Source organism: Sphaerodactylus townsendi, linkage group LG15 (assembly GCF_021028975.2).
Source record: "Sphaerodactylus townsendi isolate TG3544 linkage group LG15, MPM_Stown_v2.3, whole genome shotgun sequence".
NCBI lineage: Eukaryota > Metazoa > Chordata > Lepidosauria > Squamata > Sphaerodactylidae > Sphaerodactylus > Sphaerodactylus townsendi.
In genome coordinates, this window is record NC_059439.1 from 18,836,948 (window position 1) to 18,857,394 (window position 20,447).

General features: G+C 45.9%; 1 protein-coding gene across 3 annotated transcripts; it reads left to right on the forward strand.

The window, feature by feature from the left end:
* The first annotated feature begins 3,235 nt into the window (after window positions 1-3,235).
* SNRNP70 (small nuclear ribonucleoprotein U1 subunit 70) lies at window positions 3,236-17,385 on the forward strand. 3 transcript variants are annotated; one of them, XM_048518393.1, is made up of 10 exons: window positions 3,236-3,376; window positions 4,664-4,821; window positions 4,993-5,055; window positions 6,025-6,079; window positions 6,306-6,370; window positions 6,570-6,632; window positions 8,126-8,207; window positions 14,761-14,862; window positions 15,514-15,601; window positions 16,482-17,385. In XM_048518393.1, the coding sequence occupies exons 2-10, from the start codon at window positions 4,675-4,677 to the stop codon at window positions 17,134-17,136; spliced, it is 1,320 nt and encodes a 439-aa protein (XP_048374350.1). In that variant the 5' UTR covers window positions 3,236-3,376; window positions 4,664-4,674; the 3' UTR covers window positions 17,137-17,385. The 3 variants fall into 3 exon arrangements, with proteins under 3 accessions (XP_048374350.1, XP_048374349.1, XP_048374351.1); XM_048518392.1 differs by having other exon boundaries at window positions 3,250-3,381; XM_048518394.1 differs by having other exon boundaries at window positions 3,292-3,386.
* Window positions 17,386-20,447: the final 3,062 nt, after the last annotated feature.

Here is a 20,447-nt window from a genome sequence, read left to right on the forward strand (position 1 = left end):
CCCCACTCCCCAAATCTCACCCTTCCCAGGTTCCACTCCCCACAAAGCTCCAGGAGTTTTTCTACCTAGAGTTGGCACCCCTATGAGATAAGCTAAATAATGCACTGAAAATTTATTTGCAGATATTTTTTGCAGGGGGGTGGGGTTTAAAAAGGTGATACTCCATATGTCCAGTCTGAGAAAAGAATATTTGATCACTTCCAGATTCTACCAGGAGCAGCAGTGGCGTAGGAGGTTAAGAGCTCATGTATCTAATCTGGAGGAACCGGGTTTGATTCCCCGCTCTGCCGCCTGAGCTGTGGAGGCTTATCTGGGGAATTCAGATTAGCCTGTACACTCCCACACACGCCAGCTGGGTGACCTTGGGCTAGTCACAGCTTCCCAGAGCTCTCTCAGCCCCACCTACCTTACAGGGTGTTTGTTGTGAGGGGGGAAGGGCAAGCAGATTGTAAGCCCCTTTGAGTCTCCTACAGGAGAGAAAGGGGGGATATAAATCCAAACTCCTCCTCCTCCTCCTCCTCCTCCTCCTCCTCTTCTTCTTCTTCTTCTTCTTCTTCTTCTTCTTCTTCTTCTTCTTCTTCATCATCATCATCCGGCTGCTTGGGCAGACCAGATCAAGGGCTTAATTGCAAACTGCTTTGTGGTTGTGTTTGTTTGTATCCATAATATTAAAAAAGGATGATTTCTTATGTCCCTTGCAGTCTTGATAAGGGTTTCTGCTCTTTTACTGACTCACGCCGGCCGCCGCCACCACTCCCTGGCAGGATTTTTCCTGATCGCTCTTTCTGAAAACATTTATTGTCTAACAGTGCCACCTGCAGCCAGCCAGTTCTGTTCAGTCATCTATTTTTGCCAGTTGTAAACCAATGGTAGAAGTAGCTGTAGGCTGGAAACATCGCATGCGCTGGAATTCAAGATCAGTTCAGCTGATGGGCAGTAGATTTAGGACAGACAAAAGGAAATACTCCTTAAGGGCCCCTTCCACACATGCAAAATAATGCGTTTTCAAACCACTTTCACAACTGTTTGCAAGTGGATTTTGCTATTCCGCACAGCTTCAAAGAGCACGGAAAGCAGTTTGAAAGTGCATTATTCTGCATGTGCGGAATGAGCCCTTGACACAGAGAATGATTAAAATATGGAAATCACTGCCACAGGATGCAGTGGTGGCCACAGGCATGGACAGTTTTAAAAGGAGGACAGATTTGTGGAAGATAGGTCTATCAGTGACTGTTGGCCATGGTGACTAAAGGGATCCTCCACATTCAGAGACAATAAACCCCTGAATCCCAGCACCAGGAGGCAAAACCAGAGGAAGGCCTTGGGCTCTATTCACTGTTGTTGAACCTCCAGAGAAACTGGTTGGTCACTGTGTGAGGCAGGATGCTGGACTAGGTGGACCACTGGTCTGATCCACCAGGACACTTCTTATGTTCTTAAGGGGGATGTCTGACTTCAGAAGGCCTTGGTTGCTTATCTGCTTATCTGCTCCTTTCTCTCCTGCACGACAGCCCCAATCCAGATCGGGCCTCCTCATCATGTCAGGATCGTATTGCCACAGTGAACATACAGATGCTGTGTGACTGCAACTCCCCATGGTGGCCATGAGCTAGATTGAAATTCTAGTCTGCTGTCCGAGATGAAACCATGATGGCTTTCTAATAACAAGAGTCCCAGGCAATGAATGATGCTACTGCCTTGGTACCCTAGAGGGGCCATGCAGCCTCGTGGGACCACGTAGATACAACCAGATGACACGGTGTGTGTTTGGGGGTGTGTGTGTTCACACACAGATGCACAAACACTCAAAATCATTCCCTGCACTTTGAAAACTAGATTGCCAGGGAGAAGGGGTTTGCCCAGTCCAGTTCTACAGAAAGATGGCTTTGTGCGTATGGGAGTATTAAAAAATGCAGCCAACCTTCAGTCTGAAACGTTGGTCCACAGAAAACAGCAGAGGACTGAGTCACATGGGCCCCTTCTGCACATGCAGAACAATGCACTTTCAATCCACTTTCAATGCACTTTGAGGCTGTGCAGAATAGCAAAATCCACTTGCAAACAATTGTGAAAGGGAATTGAAAGTGCATTATTCTGCACGTGCGGAAGGGGTCAGAGTTAGGAAATTCTTGAAGATTTGGGGAGGAGAGTGGAGCCTGCACGTCTCCAGAGGATCTGAGCTCTGTGGTTGGGAGATCAGTTGTAATTCCAGGAGGTCTCCGGGCCCCACCTGGAGGCTGACAACCCTAATCAAATTGTATTTTAAAGACTACACGTGTTTACTGCGACATAGGTTCTAATGAGGCAGAGGCCACATGCTTTTACTCCTCCACGATTCAGATTGTTGGCACCACAACAGATGCCACAGTAGATGCCCAACCCCCTGGATTTAGCCCAGGAAAAAACTTCCCTATTCCACAGTTCGGCCGACCATAAAAACATGAACTTTATTTGTTTATGAAACTGTGTCAAATACTGGCAAAGAGACTGAACAGCAATCTAGAAGGTGCCTGTTGAAAATGGTTGTCTTACTCAGACTCCCCAGGGGACCCTAAACAAGTTGGCAGCCTGCCGGTGTGCTTTATTTATTTGTTTTCATTTAGAAATGTTGTAAAAGCAGCTTACACAGTCAAAACGATACAATAAGATTGTAAAAACAGTGACAGAAGAAGACTGATCAATAACAAGATCAATAGTGGGAGCCAGTGTGGTATAGCAAATTAAGTGTGCAGGTGGTAACACTACTAATATCTGGGAGAGCCACATTTGAATCATTATAAATATGCAGTGCTGAACAAGTTTCCCTTTTTATAAATGGAAAAAGGAATTCATTTATAAATATTGCAACTCGTGATAAATATGCTGTGCGGGATGAGCCAAGGGCCAATGGAAACGGTTGTCTTATTCACAGACTCAGCAGGGGACCCTAAGGAAGTTGACAGCCTGCTGGTGTGTTTTATTTGTTTGTTTTATTTAGAGGCAACTTGCAAACTCAAAACGATACAATAAGGGCTCATTCCATTTATCGGGTTTATTGATAACGCTTGCAACCCGTTATAAATACGCTATGCGGAATGAGCCATGTAGTGCCCCAAGGCGCTTATTTACAATTCCCGAGGCACTATTTTCTCTTATTACCTCCCCCTCATTATTCACCTCAACCGAAAAGAAAAATGACCGCGGAAGAACCCGCGAGAATAACAAAATCCGTCCATTTCCCTCCCGTGATCCGTCCCTTTCCTCCACGCCTCCCTATTTGCCCAGGGATCCGAGGCGTGGTGGGAGAGCCGGAGCTGTGAGCATGCGCAGAGCGAGCGAGGAGTAGGCCCAGCCTGAGGCGGCGGGAGGCGCCGAGCGGAGGAAGGACGGCGACCGTGTGAGGGGAGGAAAGGAGCGCGGTCATAGGAGCCTGAGGGAGGGGGGGTGGGAGAGATAAGGACGAGAAACGACTGGTTTTCTTTGGGAGGGGGGATTGTCTACCGCGAGGTAGAAGGGACGGTGTTTGGGGTGCTCAGGTGAGCAGTGGGGGCTTGAGGCCTGCGTCGGAGGAGGCCTCGGCGCTCTGAGGTTGGCGGAGGGGGCGCATGTGGTGGCCTGGGAGGCCCAGGTGAAGAGGGGGAGGGGGCTGCGACCGTGACGACAGGTGGGTAAAGGAGGGGGCGTGAGACTAGAGCAGCTGGAAAGATAAGCAATGGAGGAAGCCCCCTTGAGGACGGGGGGGGGGGGCGGATGGAGGGAGCAGGAAGGAAGCATATGACTAAACTTGTGTCTGGTTTATTATGCCAATTTACGAAAAAGGATCCATAGACTATAGACAATTTGCGTCTCGTGGAGTGCTTGCAGGTTGAGCCAGGCAATGGTTTTTAAGGGGATAAAAACAGGGCAGAAGCCAGGGATGCAGCGGAGAAGCAAAACACTCTGGAACTGTACATGGGGAAGGCTGTAGTAATATCAGATTTCGAGGGCGGGAAGGGTCTGGGGTTCCGTGGCGAGGGCCAGCACGTTGTCCCTGTGCCGTAGAATCTCGCTAGGTAGTTTTGAGCCAGCTAGTGTCCCGTTGGCTAACCTGCCATACCAGGTAGTGATGGTGAAATGGTTGTGAAGGTAAAATGGAGGAGGCGTAAACAATGTTGTGGGCTGATTGGTAGAAAAGCAGCATATCAGTTACCCAAATAATTCAGTTTTTCTGAGCTTGTGTAAGGAAGCGTGATGGTGGAAATATTAGATTAGCCGATTACAGGATTGACAACCATTGTTTGGGAAGATGAGGAGGGGAACTAAGATGTGATTGGCATGTGACGATGGCAGACGAGAAGGGCACTGAAGCCATGTCACATTTCATGTGCACAGCATGAAACGGTTTAAATTAACGTATACTGTGTAGTGTTGCTGTGTGTGTGTGCAACTTTAACAGGTTATGAGCTAGGCTTAGTTATGGATCTTTGGCATGCTGACATCTTGCATGGAGTGAGTCCAGCTGAAACAGCATTGTGTGGGTAACTGGCAGAATAATTTTAAATTGGGTCTGAAGGGCTGCTTAAGCAGAAATGAGACAAGGAGCCTTTGTGAGTTTGGCTGCGCTGCCTCCTGTAATCGTTTAGCCTCTCTTCCATCACCCTGCCCTGTATAATCACATTTCTTTTTTTTCCCTCTAACCTTATAGGTTTTTCCAAGATGACGCAGTTCCTGCCCCCAAATTTGTTGGCACTCTTTGCCCCCCGTGATCCTATTCCCTACTTGCCTCCTTTAGAGAAACTACCCCATGAGAAACACCATAACCAGCCCTATTGTGGCATTGCTCCCTACATTCGAGAGTTTGAGGTGGGTGCTTCAGGCTAAGGTTGGCTGTCTCAGACAAGCATGATTTGGTGGGGCATAGAATGAACAGAAACATAACAACTGTTGCTCTGGTGATTTCTGACCATCTTAACTGCTTTATGTTATCTTCGTTACTTTTTGTGAGTCAGCTGTTAAAGTGAACTTTTCTTCCAGGACCCGCGCGATGCTCCCCCACCTACTCGCGCAGAGACGCGGGAAGAACGGATGGAACGTAAGGTATGTGTAGGATACAGCTGCATGGGGATTTAAACAGTACTTTGGTCAGTTTGATTGCAGTCAGGTATTTCATGCAGCTCAGAGTGCACCTCTGTCGATGGCAGCTTACCTTGTCTGATTTCATTATGGTATCTCTAGCAAGCATAGGAATGAGTTTCTTTGCTTCTGAGCTCTGTAGCAGTTGCGAGCAAACTTATTAGCAGAGCAGAGCGCCTACTGGCCGCTTGACAGAACTGCAAGATTTCCAAACAATCATCAGTTTAAATTGTAAATGTATTACCCTTCTTTAAAAGAAAGTAAATTTTTAATTTTTCACAATAATAGTTTTGTTCTAATTGTAAGAATTATAGTTAGATAATTATAATAAGAAAATTATAAGAAATATCCATCTGTTTGTAAATTTAATGCATGCTTATTGTTTTAGTAAAAGTAACACTTTAAGAATACTTGTTTGTTACTGACAAAATTTAACCTGTCATTGACCTTTTTATGTCCTCTGGCAGTAGTTGGAGCCAGAATTCTTAGCCTGCATGTGAGAATGCCTTGTTTGTGTCCTTGTTTGGGCTAGGGCAGGGGTAGGGAACCTGCGGCTCGAGAGCCGCATGCGGCTCTTCTGCCCTGCAGGCAGCAGGGTGGTGCATCCATGCGCTTCTCAGAATGAGCGGAGTAAAAGGTAAAAAAAAAACCTCTATATATAGTGTTATCTTTATTTCGCAAATGTCAAAATTATTTTCTGGCGTCTGCGTTTCTTTTCCGGTTCCGGGTCCAAATGGCTCTTTGAGTGTTAAAGGTTCCCTACCCCTGGGCTAGGGCTAGGCAGTAGTGGAGGAGAAAGGAATGAGATAAATGCACCCAGTAGAGTTGGTAAGGTCTTGTGCTTCTCTGCACAATGAGTCTGGAAAGGCAAATGTTGCTTTGTTCTGTCCATAATTAGTTCTCTTTCTGACTTCCCTGTGCTTTTTCTTGCAGAGACGAGAGAAGATTGAACGCCGGCAGCAAGAAGTTGAGAGCGAATTGAAGATGTGTAAGTTGCAGAGAAATCCACATGGTGATGGGGAATGAGTTTTGTGACATTCATGTAACATTTTTCCTCTAACTGCTTTAACATCTTCAAGATGTTCCTCAAGCTGAAGATTATCACATCGGTTGATGCTAAGGCCTCATGTTACATGAGTAACAGAACATGGTGGTGGGGAAGATACTTTCCCCGATTCTGCTCTTATCCAGTGCCTTATTCTTGTTCCAACCAGGGGACCCTCATAATGATCCCAATGCCCAAGGAGATGCCTTCAAGACACTATTTGTGGCCAGAGTTGTAAGTGAACCTATTCCTTCTTACTCTTGCCAATGCATTGTTTTACAAAATTGCTGTTCACCTGCACTTTTGAGAGATGTTGAGACACAAATGGAAATAAACAGTTTTGATAGCAGACCAAGGAGTCCTTGCATGTTCAGTCTGCGGTCACTATGATCCCTATGTGTTCTGTTAACTGGGCTTGCCATTTCCCTTATAGAACTATGATACAACAGAATCTAAACTGAGGCGGGAATTTGAAGTATATGGCCCTATAAAAAGGGTAAGTGAGGAAATGTATATTGTTCCAGGTTTGTGCAAATGCCAAAGCATCTACGCAGTTGTTGTATTTTCCTGTTGAAAATGAGCATTTTGATTATATGTAGATCAAGCAATTCCAGTAATGATTTTATTGTAGTGTTTTTTAATGATCCTCAGTACTGCAGAAGTAATAATTTCACATCAGAATTTGTTTTGTAATGTGACATAAAAATTCATTTGTGCAAATGTCTTGTCATCGTTAACTTAACAGCCTTTGCTTCTGGTGGATCCCAAATGCAAGTAAATGGAGCTTTTTAAAACAGTAATGGAATTATGGAACATTGGGTAGAAGTTACCTTTATTTATATACTGAGACCCCTTTGTCATAGCGGTAATACAATTATGAAGAGCTGAAGATTAGATTTTTTTGGTAGCAACAATTTTAAAAAAATAGGTTCTTTAAATTATAAAACCCTGAAGACTGAAAAATGAGTCTAGCTCCTAAATTTTGGGGGTTGGCTCCTGGAGCCAAAGAAGATTTATCAAGGCCTGACATAGATTGCCAGCATATCTACTGTGCCTATGGGGAGGTTGGTGGAATTTTGTTAAGTGTTCAGTTTCCTGCTTAGTTTCATCAACAGTCTGTTCCTTTAAAAGGAGTTTTCTTTCTGCTTTGGTTTCCTCTCCATATGATTGTGTTTTTAATGTCAGGGATCATCTTGTTGTGGTTAAACTCGTGATGGATTTTTTAAAAGGGCCGCAAAAGTTTGAGGACTCGTCCGTAGTATTTCCCCCCAAGATGAGTAAATAGTAGAACCTTTGTTTTGCATATAGATGTTGTTTGGAAAACAGTTTTATTTACTTGTTTAAAATGTGATTTCTAGACTCCCCTTCCCTTTCGTGGGTTCAGGATGGCTAACAACAATGAATTAACAGAGTAAAATATGTGACCATATATTGTAAATAGCACCATAGAATCAATCCCGAATTAAGGGGAATGGCTTAATGGAAGAGGGGAAGAAAGAGGAAACCGAAAGGGTGGGGAAAGGAAGCAAGTTATGATGGAGAAGGCCAGATATCTTTCGGGCCAGCTGATCTGTCCTGGCGAGGCAGTTTTTCCAAGTGGTATTTACGCACACGTCTTGCTGTGCTCCCTCTTCCACTTTTATTTAGCGCTATTAATGACTTGCTGGCCCATAGCGATAACTTCCAAGCTTTCTTACAAGTCTTGTAAAATGGGTTTTGGAGTCGAGCGTTCCAGCATCTTCTGCCTCTCTGCAGTATCATTTTACATTTATTGTAAAAACACTTGCCCAAATACACTTCAGCAAGCTCTGTCAATGAACTGGGGAATGAGAAGCTATGGGTGTAGGTGGTCTTTTTAAGTAACAGGGTTGTATGGGTAAAAGAGTACGCTGCTTTGGGACTGAAAGTGAAGTTTGTCAATTTTGACGTGTATTTTGAGAAGCGTCCTTGTTTAGTCAATCCTTTCAGCTTCCATACATTCCTTTTCAGATTTATATGGTGTACAATAAGCGTTCCAGCAAGCCCCGTGGCTATGCCTTCATAGAATATGAACATGAGCGTGACATGCACTGTAAGTATAATCTTTTTTGGGGATACCTTTATATCTCGTTAGTTAACTTGTATTGTAAACGCATGTGTGTGTGTTTTTTTTAAAAAAAATCCCTTAAATTTTTTTAAGCCCTTGAGTTATTAAGGGCTTGGGCTCCCCTCCCCCCAAAACAGGTAAGTACAAAGTGGGGGAGCCTGCTTGGTTTGGCGAGCACCCAGGTTCCGTTAATCTGGTCCCGTTGTGATTGGAAAGGGTTCCCTCGAAATCCAGTCAACAACAGAGTGTAGGAGTGAAGAGGTTTTGTCCCCTTCTCTCTGCAAAGTCTGCAGTTCATTGTAGGGTTTGGAATTGGGAATTCCAGTTTACCCTAGGTCGGCTATTCCTCTTTTGGGGTGTTTTACTTCGGTTGGTTTGTCTTATTGCAAAAGTGCAAATTAACGTAACTGGGGTGCCGCAATTTTTAACTTATGTGCTAAAGTAGCAGGCAACAGTTCGACAGCTCTCCTTTTTACTCCTCAAGCTCCCCCTTGTGTTTCGGGAGGAGGAACCCCATAGGCTGAGGGCGGGCAGCTAGTCATGCCAGCATCTATTTTGGAGAGCAGGCTGGCATGACTGCTTGCAGTGTGGGGACCCAGTGGAGTTATGTAAAGGCTGCCCCTGCACTCTGAACTGTTGCCCATCTCCTTTCTATTAACTGTTTAAAAAGGGAGAAGGAATGCTGTGAAGACGTTTTTCTAAAGCAAGTGTAACTTTGACTTGTAGCTGTGTTTTATTTTGAAAAAGATGCTGTTGTTGAGAGACGTGTTGTGAGCGGGGTGTATTAATTCTGTGTTCTTATTGTCACTGCAGCCACCTTTCTGATGGCTATTGCCACTGCTGGCTTGCAGCTGATCCTTATGCTTCCCCTTTACAACATCTCATTGTATGGTTGGTATAAGGGTTTGTATAATTGGTAAGAAACCGCAGTACCCAACACACTTCTTCACACAAGCCAAGTCAAAGACAGGTGTTAGGTAACATGGTGTAGTGGGAGGGGTGGAGGGAAGGAAGAAGGGGGGCTTGTTTCTCTTCCGGCTTCTGCGCTGTTCTCTTACTGCGTGGAGGTGGAAGGAGAAATGGGCTCCTTGTGCTCTGTGATTGTGGAGGAAGAGAAGAATAGGCCAGCTCTTCTCAGTAGGGCTCAAATATCCTGAGTGGATCCTCCCTCTCCAAGCCACACATGTGCCATTTGGTAGTCTCTCTGGTGCCGGGTTGGCCACTATCAAGAATGAAATGGCTTGCTTGTGGGAGAAAAGTTGGTCAGGACCAGTTCTCCTTCCCCGAAATGGAACTTGCCTGAGGACATCCCACAAAACACTCTTTCAGATTGGCTAGACCAAAATATTTCTTCTTGGTTCCACCTCCTGTCATTAACACTGAATAAAATCTATCAAGGCCACCTGCTGATAATCTATTCACGAGTGCTGATGCTCAATGCCTTTAGCCACTCAGCAATCCTGATTGTGAAGACTAAAGTGTTCCTCAGGTTAAATGGATTGTGCTGATTTGAGACTCCCAAAATAGTCACTCAGACATGGCCTAGAGTTACTGTGCAATTGTATTAGAGCTCTTTGGAAGAGTGGGGTTTTTTTTACTGTCTTGCTACTGACGGCCCTGACTTAAATCAAACCCCTGTTTCTTGAGAAATATTATGGTAGCTCTGTAATTTGGCCTTTTTTCATCTGTAGCAAGTGATGTTTGCTCCAAGACGTGCCTGGTGCTACAGAGGATAAGTCTTTCACATTGTTTCCAAAGTGATTTCAGGTGCTTACATCCTGAGCTATGCCTTTGCAGTATGGCTCCTTCTCTCTTAAAGCAGAAGACCCAGATCTTTGGCACAGGATGAAAAAGTACCACCTATGCCACCTTTTTTCTTCTGTCTCCTTGGGAAAAAAGCCTGCAATTGGGGAAGCTGCACACACAGCTCTCTTCTTTTTTTGCTATTCTTGGCACACGCAGCTGTGTGGGAGGGGTTTAATTCAGGGAGTTATTTGCAAGTGTTAACGGAGTACCCAATGTACAGAGTAAAACCCCTGTGGAAATTTAGCAGACAAACTTAGTTGGGAGGGGGAAGGCTGTTCTCATTGTTGGCCTGCTTGGGTCTGGTTGAGGTTCTGAGAACTTGCACGCAGACTACTTTCTGTCCTTTTGGTTTCTGTCTCGGAAGGTTCCTTGTCTTGGGGTATGCAATTGCAACGGTAGCAAAGCAGTTCACCTAGAGCAGCTGCAGTTACATCTTGTGAAACTTGAGGGAGTTAGTACGTTCTCTATTCACATTCCCTGAGTGGCGGGTGTGTGTTTCTTAGAAGGGAGCATGTATTTTGCCTGTACTCTTGGACTTGCACATTGATAGCAAGCCAGACTGAGGATATTTGAGCTCTGCTTTTAGTCATCAATCTAAATGGAGAGGTCCGAGGGGGCGGGGCACAAAGATAGGTAGATGGATCTCTTTGACAATCCCAGGTGTGGCTTGCCAAGGCCACAGTGGACCTGCAGGTGGGACACAATTGGGATGTCTGTCTCATCAGAGGTTCCAAATTGTTCGACTCCTGATGTGGGTTTTAAGCAGGCAACTTGTCTATTGTTGCTGGGTTCCTGAACATTGCATAGAGAAGGTAGTTCAGGTATATTACACATTCCTTGCTGTTCTTTCTTGTTATCTGCTTTTCTGTCTGGTTCCTTTAGCATAGCTTTTCCAGCCTTGTAGTCTTTGGAGGCTTCAGTCTTTTCTGAGGCAGGATGTAGCTAGGAATGCCAAACGGGGTGGGGTGGGGGGGCTGCCGAGAATCTGGACTGTCTGGAACATTCTCCCATGTCGCCTTCCCGTATTGGTAGTGGGAAGATGCCCTATGAGAGACCTTTAAGCAACTGGGTTTTTTAAACTCCCTAGGAATCTAGATTGGGTCAGTCTGAAGATCTTTATTCAGTTTTCTTTCTGGTACAAGAGGAGGTTTTGGCTAGAGTATCAAAAGTAGCAGTGTAAGGCTAAATGGAGGACTATAAAGGCTGATGGGTATTGATTATCTGCAGTTTTGCTTTGGGGCACTGTTGACCAGGTGGGAAAGTTAATTTTAAAAAAACCCTTTGTTCACAAAATCTTCACTGCTGACTTCTGAATCCGGGGAAAAGAAATGTTACGTGCTGAGCTTGCCTGCATGGTTAGCAAACGGGGGTGTGGGTGGGGGGTTAGGGTTACCAAACTGTTTGCTACCAAACATCAGCAACAGGACATTTGACAGCTTAGTATTTCTGGATCTGTAACGGTAAGCTGTCATTCTCTGTTCCTTGAGAGACATGGCTAGTTTGACGTGGTAAGCCTTGGAGCTCTTTTCTCAGCCTCATGAGCCTGTAACCCAAGTCTGGACTGAATTCTGATAATCTGTGGAGTGTGATTTTCAATGAAATCCTAAACAGAGTTGGACCCTTTTCAATCAATTGAACTTAGTTTAGAATTGACACTCCCAGCCACATATTCATTTTTTATAGAGCAGCCTTGCCACAAGGAGAGAGGACCCCCACCCCCCGGTGTCCTTGCATATTTACTTGGATTCCTAGAAAGGTCTTCCTCTAATAAAAATGTGGCAAATCTGAGATACAACCATGGATTTTAAAAATGCCCATTAAATACCTCACTTCACTTTTTCTTCAATGGCTGTACCTTTCCCTTACACACTGTTACGTTTGGTGACAGCAAGAATTGCAGGAATTCTTCATTTTGTGATGTTTGCCTACAGAAAATGAGTGCATAAGCTCCTCTTTGGAGTCTTTCGGGAGGGTTGCTGGCCTCTCCTACACGGGAGAAGAACTACAGGGTAAATTTCAGTTAAAAAACCTTTAATTAGGAGCTTAAAATGACAGTAGGAAAGAGCTTAGTTGGTAACATTTTTGAGTCGGTCATAATATTCCTGGATGTTCCAGCTGAGTTTTCCTGTCACATTAGATGTTACCTACATCCCTTTATCTTCTTGACAGCTCCGAGGGGTTCTTAGTTCAGGGCTATTAGTTCAGGGCTGTTATGTTTCTTTGTAAAGTCTCACAAAGATGAAGGTAAGATGTGAGGGTGGTTTCAGGTAAGCCAGCTGGGACGCTCCCAACCACGGACTGACCTCTTCACTGGAAAAGGCTCAGCTTCATCTCCTCTGTCCAGTAAAATGGTGAACCTAAGAGTTGGGGGGTCTGCCCCTTGCCAGTCTGGGTCCAGTGTGTGTGTTCTTTGTCTGGAAATTCACTTGAAGGTGCTGTGTTTTTAAGAGGAGGTGGTACATCCACATGACCCGACATCCAAACTGGCTGCCTGCTTCTCAGTATGACGGCTGGCTGCATAACCCAGGATGACATTTTTGCCGTTGGTGATTGGACAAAGGCTGAGAAATCTTTTGGATAAAAAAAAAGCAAGGCAGAGACAGTGGATCAACAGACCACTAGAAAGTATTTCCTTCTTCCTTCACAGAGAAGCTGCTTTCTGGACTTCTTTTTTTTTAAAACTTGAAGCTTTATCGCTGTGTAATTTTACTTCAGCGTATGAAGTAAAGCATTTTCAGCCATCACATCTTATAGCCAGTGTGTTTTTTTTCCCCTTCCTCGAGACTTTTGTTTGAAATGGATCACTTCTAAGCTTTTGCTCTGAATTAATAATCGTCGCCCACTATGAGAGAAAGTTTTCCTTGGGAAGGGATGGAGCGTTTTGTCTTTCTGCTTGTGTATACCTATATGAGTGAGAAGAAGAAAAATTCTGCACTCTGCTTTGTGAGCTCACGTTGAAGAGAGAATTTCAGCTCATCTGTTTACTGTCTGTGAGGAGAACGTTTCTGCCTCGTATGCATATGGTTGACTTTGTGGACCGTATCAGATGGGAGAAAAAAATACTTCCCCTGAATTTTATTTTTTTTAAATATTGGGCATACGTTGCGGTTGCCCCTTTCCTGTTCCCAGTGCCATGAACTTTAATGTTCATTCTTGAGAGATTCCATCACACATTTTTGAGCTGTTTCAGGCATTTTGATAATAGTATATGGTAGTAATGTTTGGCTGCCTGAATTTGGTGGTGGATGTGATTTAAAAGGGAAATGAATAGTTCTGAAATTTGTGGGTTTAAAGAACTAGTAGTGCTGCTTGGTTGACCATGGCGTCTCCTTGTAGGAACTGCCACATCTAGCTGGCTTTGGTACGCTTGGAGGGCGGTGGTGCATGAGAACCATGAGGTTTTTAAGGATCCCCTTCAGTCATAAACTGGAACCTAGTTCCTAGTGAAGAACTTGTCCTAGTGGGTGGGTTAGGATGGGGAGGTCTGGGGTGGGGTTGGCAGGGTGGGATCCAAGTGTCCGACCTCAGCTGCTGAGACAGGTAAGGCAGGGAAGGTCGGCTCAGCAGCTAAAATGCAAAAAAACCAAAATACCGCCCCAGCCGGGGGCGCCCAGGCAGGGGGGAGCTGCGCCTCGGGCCCCAGCGCTAGCAGCCCGATGCAGTGAGTTTGAGGAGTTAAAAGTTTCAATGGTTTTGTAAGTAGTTTCACCAGGTAAACACTTTTATTTCCTTTTTACTTGTTAGCTGTGCTCGCCCCACCCCCCTTCCCTTAGCAAGTGGCTTGAGAGCATTCCCCTTCCCTCCCCAAAACCATCTCAGGCATTTGTAACGGGATGATGGCAGCAAGGGTGGGGTAAAGGCTTAAAGTGGGCTGGGGTCGTTCGGGGAGGGGTGCCAGCCAGTTCCCAGAGTGTTCTTGGAGTCTTTTGTACGTACTACCCTTTCCCTCCCAAACTTTTCAGAACCCTGTAATAACGCTGGGAATTTCTATCTCCCTATTCACCCTTTTTGATTTTTGACCAGTCTTGGGCATGACCAGTCTTGGGACTGGCTGGTTGGGGATGCCACTGAAGGGACAGCAGAGCCTGGCCTCCTTTGGGCTGGGGTGGAGGGCTCTCTCATCCATACCCAGCCTTTTCCCTCTGGGCCAGTGACGTATGTAGTGTGAGTGTCTTGATTGCTCAATAACCTTCCTTTCTTTTTGCAGCAGAGGCCAGGGGGAGGGTGGCATTACAGGGCGGTGAGGGGGTTGCTCCACAGCTCTAGGGATTGAGGCCCGTAAAGCATGGCCTTGCGACTGCCGTGTTCAGGCAGTCCGGCAAGTGTGCTGGCTGTGTTCCCCCTCTCCGCAGTTGTGTGGGTTTTGTCCCACCTGCTTAAATCAAGGCAAGCTTTGCAGTGTCTATTTGCTTCCCATAGAGCACAGGTGTCAAACTCGTGGCCCTCCAGATGTTATGGACTGCAGTTCCCATCATGGTGGGATTATGGGAACTGTAGTTCATAACCTGGAGGGCCACGAGTTTGACACCTGTGCCATAGAGGTTAAGGCAACTCCTCCCATGCAGATGTGGAGCAATTCCTCACCTCAGGGGCACTGGGACCATAAAAACCGCCTCCCCCTGTGTGTGGTATGTGTCTTTGGGGGAGGGTGGGCTTGTTTCATGCCCTATGGATAATGGCAACCCCCTTTGCCCTCCTTCTGTCCCTGGATACCCCTCCTAATCTGTTGCAGCGGCATACAAGCACGCCGACGGGAAAAAAATTGATGGCAGGAGGGTTCTGGTGGATGTGGAGAGAGGCCGGACGGTGAAAGGATGGCGTCCACGCAGGCTTGGTAAGTATGCGCAAAATCATAAGTTTCTTCACTGTGCGATGGAGGATAATCTGTGGCAGCAGTGGTGTGGGTGATTCCGCCTCTGCAGCTGCCAATTTCTGGCTGTACCCACCACACTAGGTCAGAATTCCAAAGGTGCCTACAGACTCGGAATGGTTCGCGACACCTGATCTAGAGCATCAGTGGAGTGACAATTCATTTCTGTTTTGGAAAAAGCCTTAGTTGTAAAACAGGCAGGTACGGAAAGGCATCATAGCTATGCCTGATCAGTTATTTCCAATTCTGTTTAAAATACTGATAGACAAATGATTATACATAGGAGAGCTCAGTTGTAAGAAATGCATGCATATAAAGTATATACAGAAGAAGCCAAGATTGAATATGGTCATTTCAAAAGTTATGTACAGGGTTTCTACTTAGTACAAATACTTTGCATTTCTATTTATATAATTTGTTCCTATCACATTATTGCCCTCAGCATTATGCCGTACCTCCCCTTCCTTAAAGGGGCTTGGTGTATTTACGTTGTAGAAAGAGAACCACTTGCTCTAGACAGAACTGTTTGGAGGAGGCTGTTCCTTCTCATGCAGCCAGCCACACGGACAGCACACAACTAGATAGAGCTGATATTTCCTTTCCCCACTTTTGCAGGTGGCGGTCTTGGTGGCACTCGGCGGGGTGGCGCTGATGTCAATATCAGACATTCAGGCCGGGACGACACCTCCCGATACGACGAACGGTAAATTGGGCTGTATTTTTAATGCAGTTATGGCAGGTTGATTAAGGTTGTTATCTCTCGATTGTATCTCTCGGCCTCTGTACTTGTTAGCATTGAAGCCGTTGCAGCTCTGACATTGGAGGCAGCAGCAGAATGACTTTAAGAGTTGCTTGTTTAAAGTTTTCCTCAGCTGCAGCTTTGGGCTACAATCTACAGAAAACCTGCTGTCTCAGCAACTGTCCTGGCATATAACATTTTAAGATTTCTCAGTTAACAGCAGAACCTCTGCCTTGGCCCTTTCAAAATGTGCTCAGTGCGATCCAAACTCTGGTAGTTGAATGAATTAAAATGTGTGTGTTATCTGGAGGGTCTAAAAATTGTTTTAAACTGTCATCTTGGCAAGAAGTATGATTTGTGTTGGGGGTGGGGGGGGCTCGGTTAGGGTCCACGTTGTCCTGTCTCCTACTTCCTGTCATTATGTCTGTCTTTGAAACCTCTGGATTCTAAGGCAAATTGCTGTTTTTCTTTACTACAGATCCACACTCTGTGCATCAAAGCCTAACTGTTGCAGCTCATGTTGCAAGTGTTGTGTCTGTCCTAAACTGGTTTGTGCTGTTCTATAAGAGGCATTCACATCACAGTTCTGCTACAACCTTAAACTAAAGTTTAAACGAGTTTAATTCCAGGAGTCTTTGCAAGTGAGGGTTTCTGCAGCTGTGTCAGATTCCTAACTCTACACAGAACTAGACTTCATGGTTTCCTGAGAGAAGTCATGATAGCAAAGCTAATTTGTAGAACAGATGTCTGTAGATAGATACCATCTACGTTTCTTCTTAAACCATATAGCAGCAGAGCCGGGGTGGGCAAGATCAACATCCCTTTTTTTCTATCTGGGGTACAGGGATCGGGACCGTGAGCGCGAGCGTGAGCGCCGAGACCGCAGCCGAGATCGGGACAAGGAACGGGAACGCCGTCGCAGCCGATCCCGGGAGCGCCGACGGCGGACACGCAGCCGAGAGAAGGAGGAACGGAAACGCAGCCGGGAACGCAGCAAGGATAAAGACCGGGAACGCAAACGCCGAAGCCGTTCTCGGGACCGGAAGAGGGACCGGGAACGGGACCGAGAGAAGAAGGAAGAGGTGCCGCCCGAAGTTGCTGAACCTCAGCCTGACGAGGCCACCCTTGGCGAGTTGGGCATAGACGGGCTGGAGGTGAAGCCTGAAGGGGAAGAAAAGGGCAGAGAAAGGGAAAGGGACAGGGAGAGGGACAGAGAGAGGGATCGGCGGCGCAGTCACCGTGACAAAGACCGAGACAGAGACCGCGACAGAGAGCGTCGGCGGGACAGGGACAGAGATAGGGACCGTGATCGTGAGCACAAGCGTGACAGGGGTGAGCGGGCTGGGGAGAAACGGGAAGAGAGAGTGCAGGACAATGGCATGGGAGAGGCTCTGGAGGAAACCAGCCAGGATATGTTCCTGGACCAAGAATCCGTACAGTCAGCTGATGGCTACTTGTCCACCGAGAACGGCTACATGATGGAACCCCCAATGGAGTGATGAATGGAGACGCTTTCTTTTCCCATGCGGTCCAGCCCGGTGAGGCTTTGCTTCCCGGGCTTCCTCTAGCCAGCAAGGCTCCAGTAGCCAGTGAAAATTACTGATTTAACTGGTTTTGTTTAGAAGGGTAAGTCCGTTTCAGTTCCTCCTGTCCAAGTCCATTTCCTCTTAATGTGTAATCTCCCACCAATCCCTTGTGTATTGGAATATTTTTTTCTTTAAAACCAGAATAAAGTGGTATTAATGTTTTCTCCTCCATGTGGTGTGTCCGTCTCTGGGAAGGGAAGGTAACTTGTTGATGTTGGGTGGTGGGGGGCATGCACGGACCCACAAAGAAGTCCTCAGTTGCATTCCATGGTCGAATTTGGTGGGGCCTCTCTTAGAAAAGGATTTCAGTTTATTACAAAATGTTGAAGGCAGCAGGTAGCACCGCTGGGAAGACAATCCCCCTCCCCACCCTTTCTATGTAAAGGAGGAGTCTTGGGCACAAGGCGGGAAGAGGAGAGTCTGGGCTAGGGCTAAAAGCACAAACAGGTCCTCAAAGGCATTGCTCTGGGACAATGAGAAAAAGTTGAGCAAGGGGTGTGCCTCAAAAAGCCAAAATTATGAAAGCGAGAAGAACCAAGGGGAGGGGATCTTTACAAAACAAAGCCACAGTCTGGTGTTGTTGGGAATGAGGGTCCTAACTGGGCAGAAAGGCCAGAGAAGTATGTGTTAAATAATGTAATAAACTTCCTTTTGCATATCTTGCATGGATTCTTGGTTTTATCAGTCCAAGGACAGGGCCAGAAATTGCTTCTGGCCCTAAAGCTTCGCATGACTGTTCAGCTACCTGTGACTTCTCTGGGTTCTGCAAGAATTGCCCAAGCACATGTGTCAAGAAATATGAAAAAGCGGCTCTTGGGAAGCTGGATACCGCAGCCAGTACTTTGTGCTGTACTTCTGCGGATTCACGGCTCCAGGATTTGTAAACTTGTGACTGAAGCCTGGACTATAGGAAAGATGGAGGTGGAACCGCTGCAGGAACGAAAGATCGCAAACCCAGAAGCTGAAGTGGCAACAGTTGCTTTGTGGTGACTTCATGGTGGAGACCTGGGAATATTTTGCCGCTTTTGCTCTAAGCCCCCCTTGCCATGCCAATAAAACCCTATGCCTCATCCTCTTATGTGGTCCATACTACTTCTCTAGTGTGGTTTGTTATGCTTATGGCATCAGCCTAACATAAGCCTAAGCACGCTTGTGTGCATTTCAGTTGCATTTTTATCCCTATTAAGTATTTAGGATTGTTACCTTTGTAGGATGCAGGGTGTGTGTGCTCCCCAAAGAATTTTTTGCAAGGGAGTAAGCCAGAACAGTGGCTGGTCCCAAACTGAGATGAGCTCCTAAGTCAGTGGTTCTCAACCTTCCTAATGCTGCAACGCTTTAATACAGTTCCTCGTGTTGTGGTGACCCCCCAACCCTAACATTTATCCATTTTACAGATGGAGAACACTGATGCAGAGAGTCTTAGGCGACCCCGGTGAAAGGGTCGTTAGACCCCCCCAAAGGGGTTGCAACCCACAGGTTGAGAACCACTGCCCTAAGTAATGGGTATAAGAATACCTGCAGCAAAGGCAAGCTTGGTGAGAAATAGGTGCCGGTTTTCAGGTGCTCCATCCTTCTGGGTCTTGTTTAAGCCGTTTCTGTTGCTGTTTTCCCCCCCTTAAAAGCAAGATCACTTCTTGTAGCATGTACTGGGTTCCTGGATTGTTACTGGAGTGAATTCTCCGTAGAAACTAAACTGAGATTATTGTACTTTTGATCACGAGACAAGAGTCACCGGAAAAGACAATATTGCTAGGAAATGAGGGAGACCTGGCATGAGGTGGGTTGATTCTATAAAGGAAGCCACAGCCATCAGATTTCAAGTTGGACCCAATTAATGATAAAAGATTTTAGAGATTAATTCATAGGGTTGCCATGAGACTTCATCACACTTAGCACACACACACAAAGAAACAAGACATGGTCATGTTTTGTAAAGATTGTCTACAGAAGCCTTTTGGACTGCCAGCTTTTCAAACCTAAGCAGTCACAGTTCCAGAGCTATGGAAAGTCTCAGCAACTGAAATACGAAGCTACATTTTCAGAGGGGTGAAAAGCTTTCCACGATATCCTAAATCAGACCTGATCCTGGATTTAATCTCTGCTTCCTGTGAACCTGGATGTTCGTTTGCTATGTAATAGTTGGATTTAGCTGCCTTTTTAGCCCATTCTCATGCTTCTTGCACCATTCATGCAGGTCCCACACACCCCATCGTAGTCTTTTTGATTGCCAGAGGCCTCCCTCCCTTTTTCACTAGTGGAAAAACTAGTTCTATCCCACATAATGCCTAGAAATGTGAAGAAACATTACCATATATATTAAAAACAAAGATTTATATCTTGTTTGTATAGTGCGTTTTTTAAAAAAGCTTCCCAAAGAGAGAAAGAACCAGATAGTTCCCACCATTCTCAAACGGCACAACTGCTTCTTTTCAAGACCTTTGGGGAAAACAGCAAAGGTTTACTCCTGTTTAAGATTTTGTGACCTGGAGTCAGTATCTTCAGATGCAAAACAATAACGCTCTGTTGGGCAAACTCTGAACACTTGCTTGTGGGTTCCTCCCATCGAAGCCTGTGTTCCGGAATCACATTGCAACTAGAGGAAGCCATTTCCTACTTCTAGATCACAGGTGTCAAACTCGCCGCCCTCCAGATGTTATGGACTACATTTCCCATCATGCGGGGATGATGGGAACTGTAGTCCATAACATGTGGAGGGCCACGAGTTTGACACCTATGTTCTAGATACTTAACCCTTTGAACAAGTGGGAATGATGTTCTCAACCCTTATTCCTTTCCATAGGACTTCCTTTCCTTCCTTTTAAGTGACCAGCACGTGTTCTGGCTACACTGCCTCTGGACTGAGGCACAGGACAGTGCATCCGTGGCAGGGGTTCTTAACCTGTGGGTCGCGACCCCTTTGGGGGTTGAACGACCCTTTCACAGGGGCTGCCTAGGACCATAGGAAAACACCTATTTCCCATGGTCTTGGGAACCGAGACACAAATAATTTCACAGCTGGAGGTCACCACATGAGGAACTGTATTAAAGTGTTGCGGCATTAGGAAGGTTTGAGAACCACTGATCTATGGTGAAGCGGTCAAGACACTTCATTAATCTGGAGAACCTGGTTTGATTCCCCACTCCTTATGAGCAGCGGACTTGATCTTGTGAACTGGATTTGCTTCCCCTTACACCCCTGCTGGGTGACCTTCAGAGCTCTCAGC

What these genes read in the sequence shown, in the direction of transcription:
- SNRNP70 (XM_048518393.1), top strand. Translation starts at nt 4,675, where the DNA reads ATGACGCAGTTCCTGCCCCCAAATTTGTTGGCACTCTTTGCCCCCCGT. An exon ending in CCTACATTCGAGAGTTTGAG is followed by an intron (nt 4,822 to 4,992) that starts GTGGGTGCTTCA and finishes CTTTTCTTCCAG; the next exon opens with GACCCGCGCGATGCTCCCCC. An exon ending in ACCTCCCGATACGACGAACG is followed by an intron (nt 15,602 to 16,481) that starts GTAAATTGGGCT and finishes TCTGGGGTACAG; the next exon opens with GGATCGGGACCGTGAGCGCG.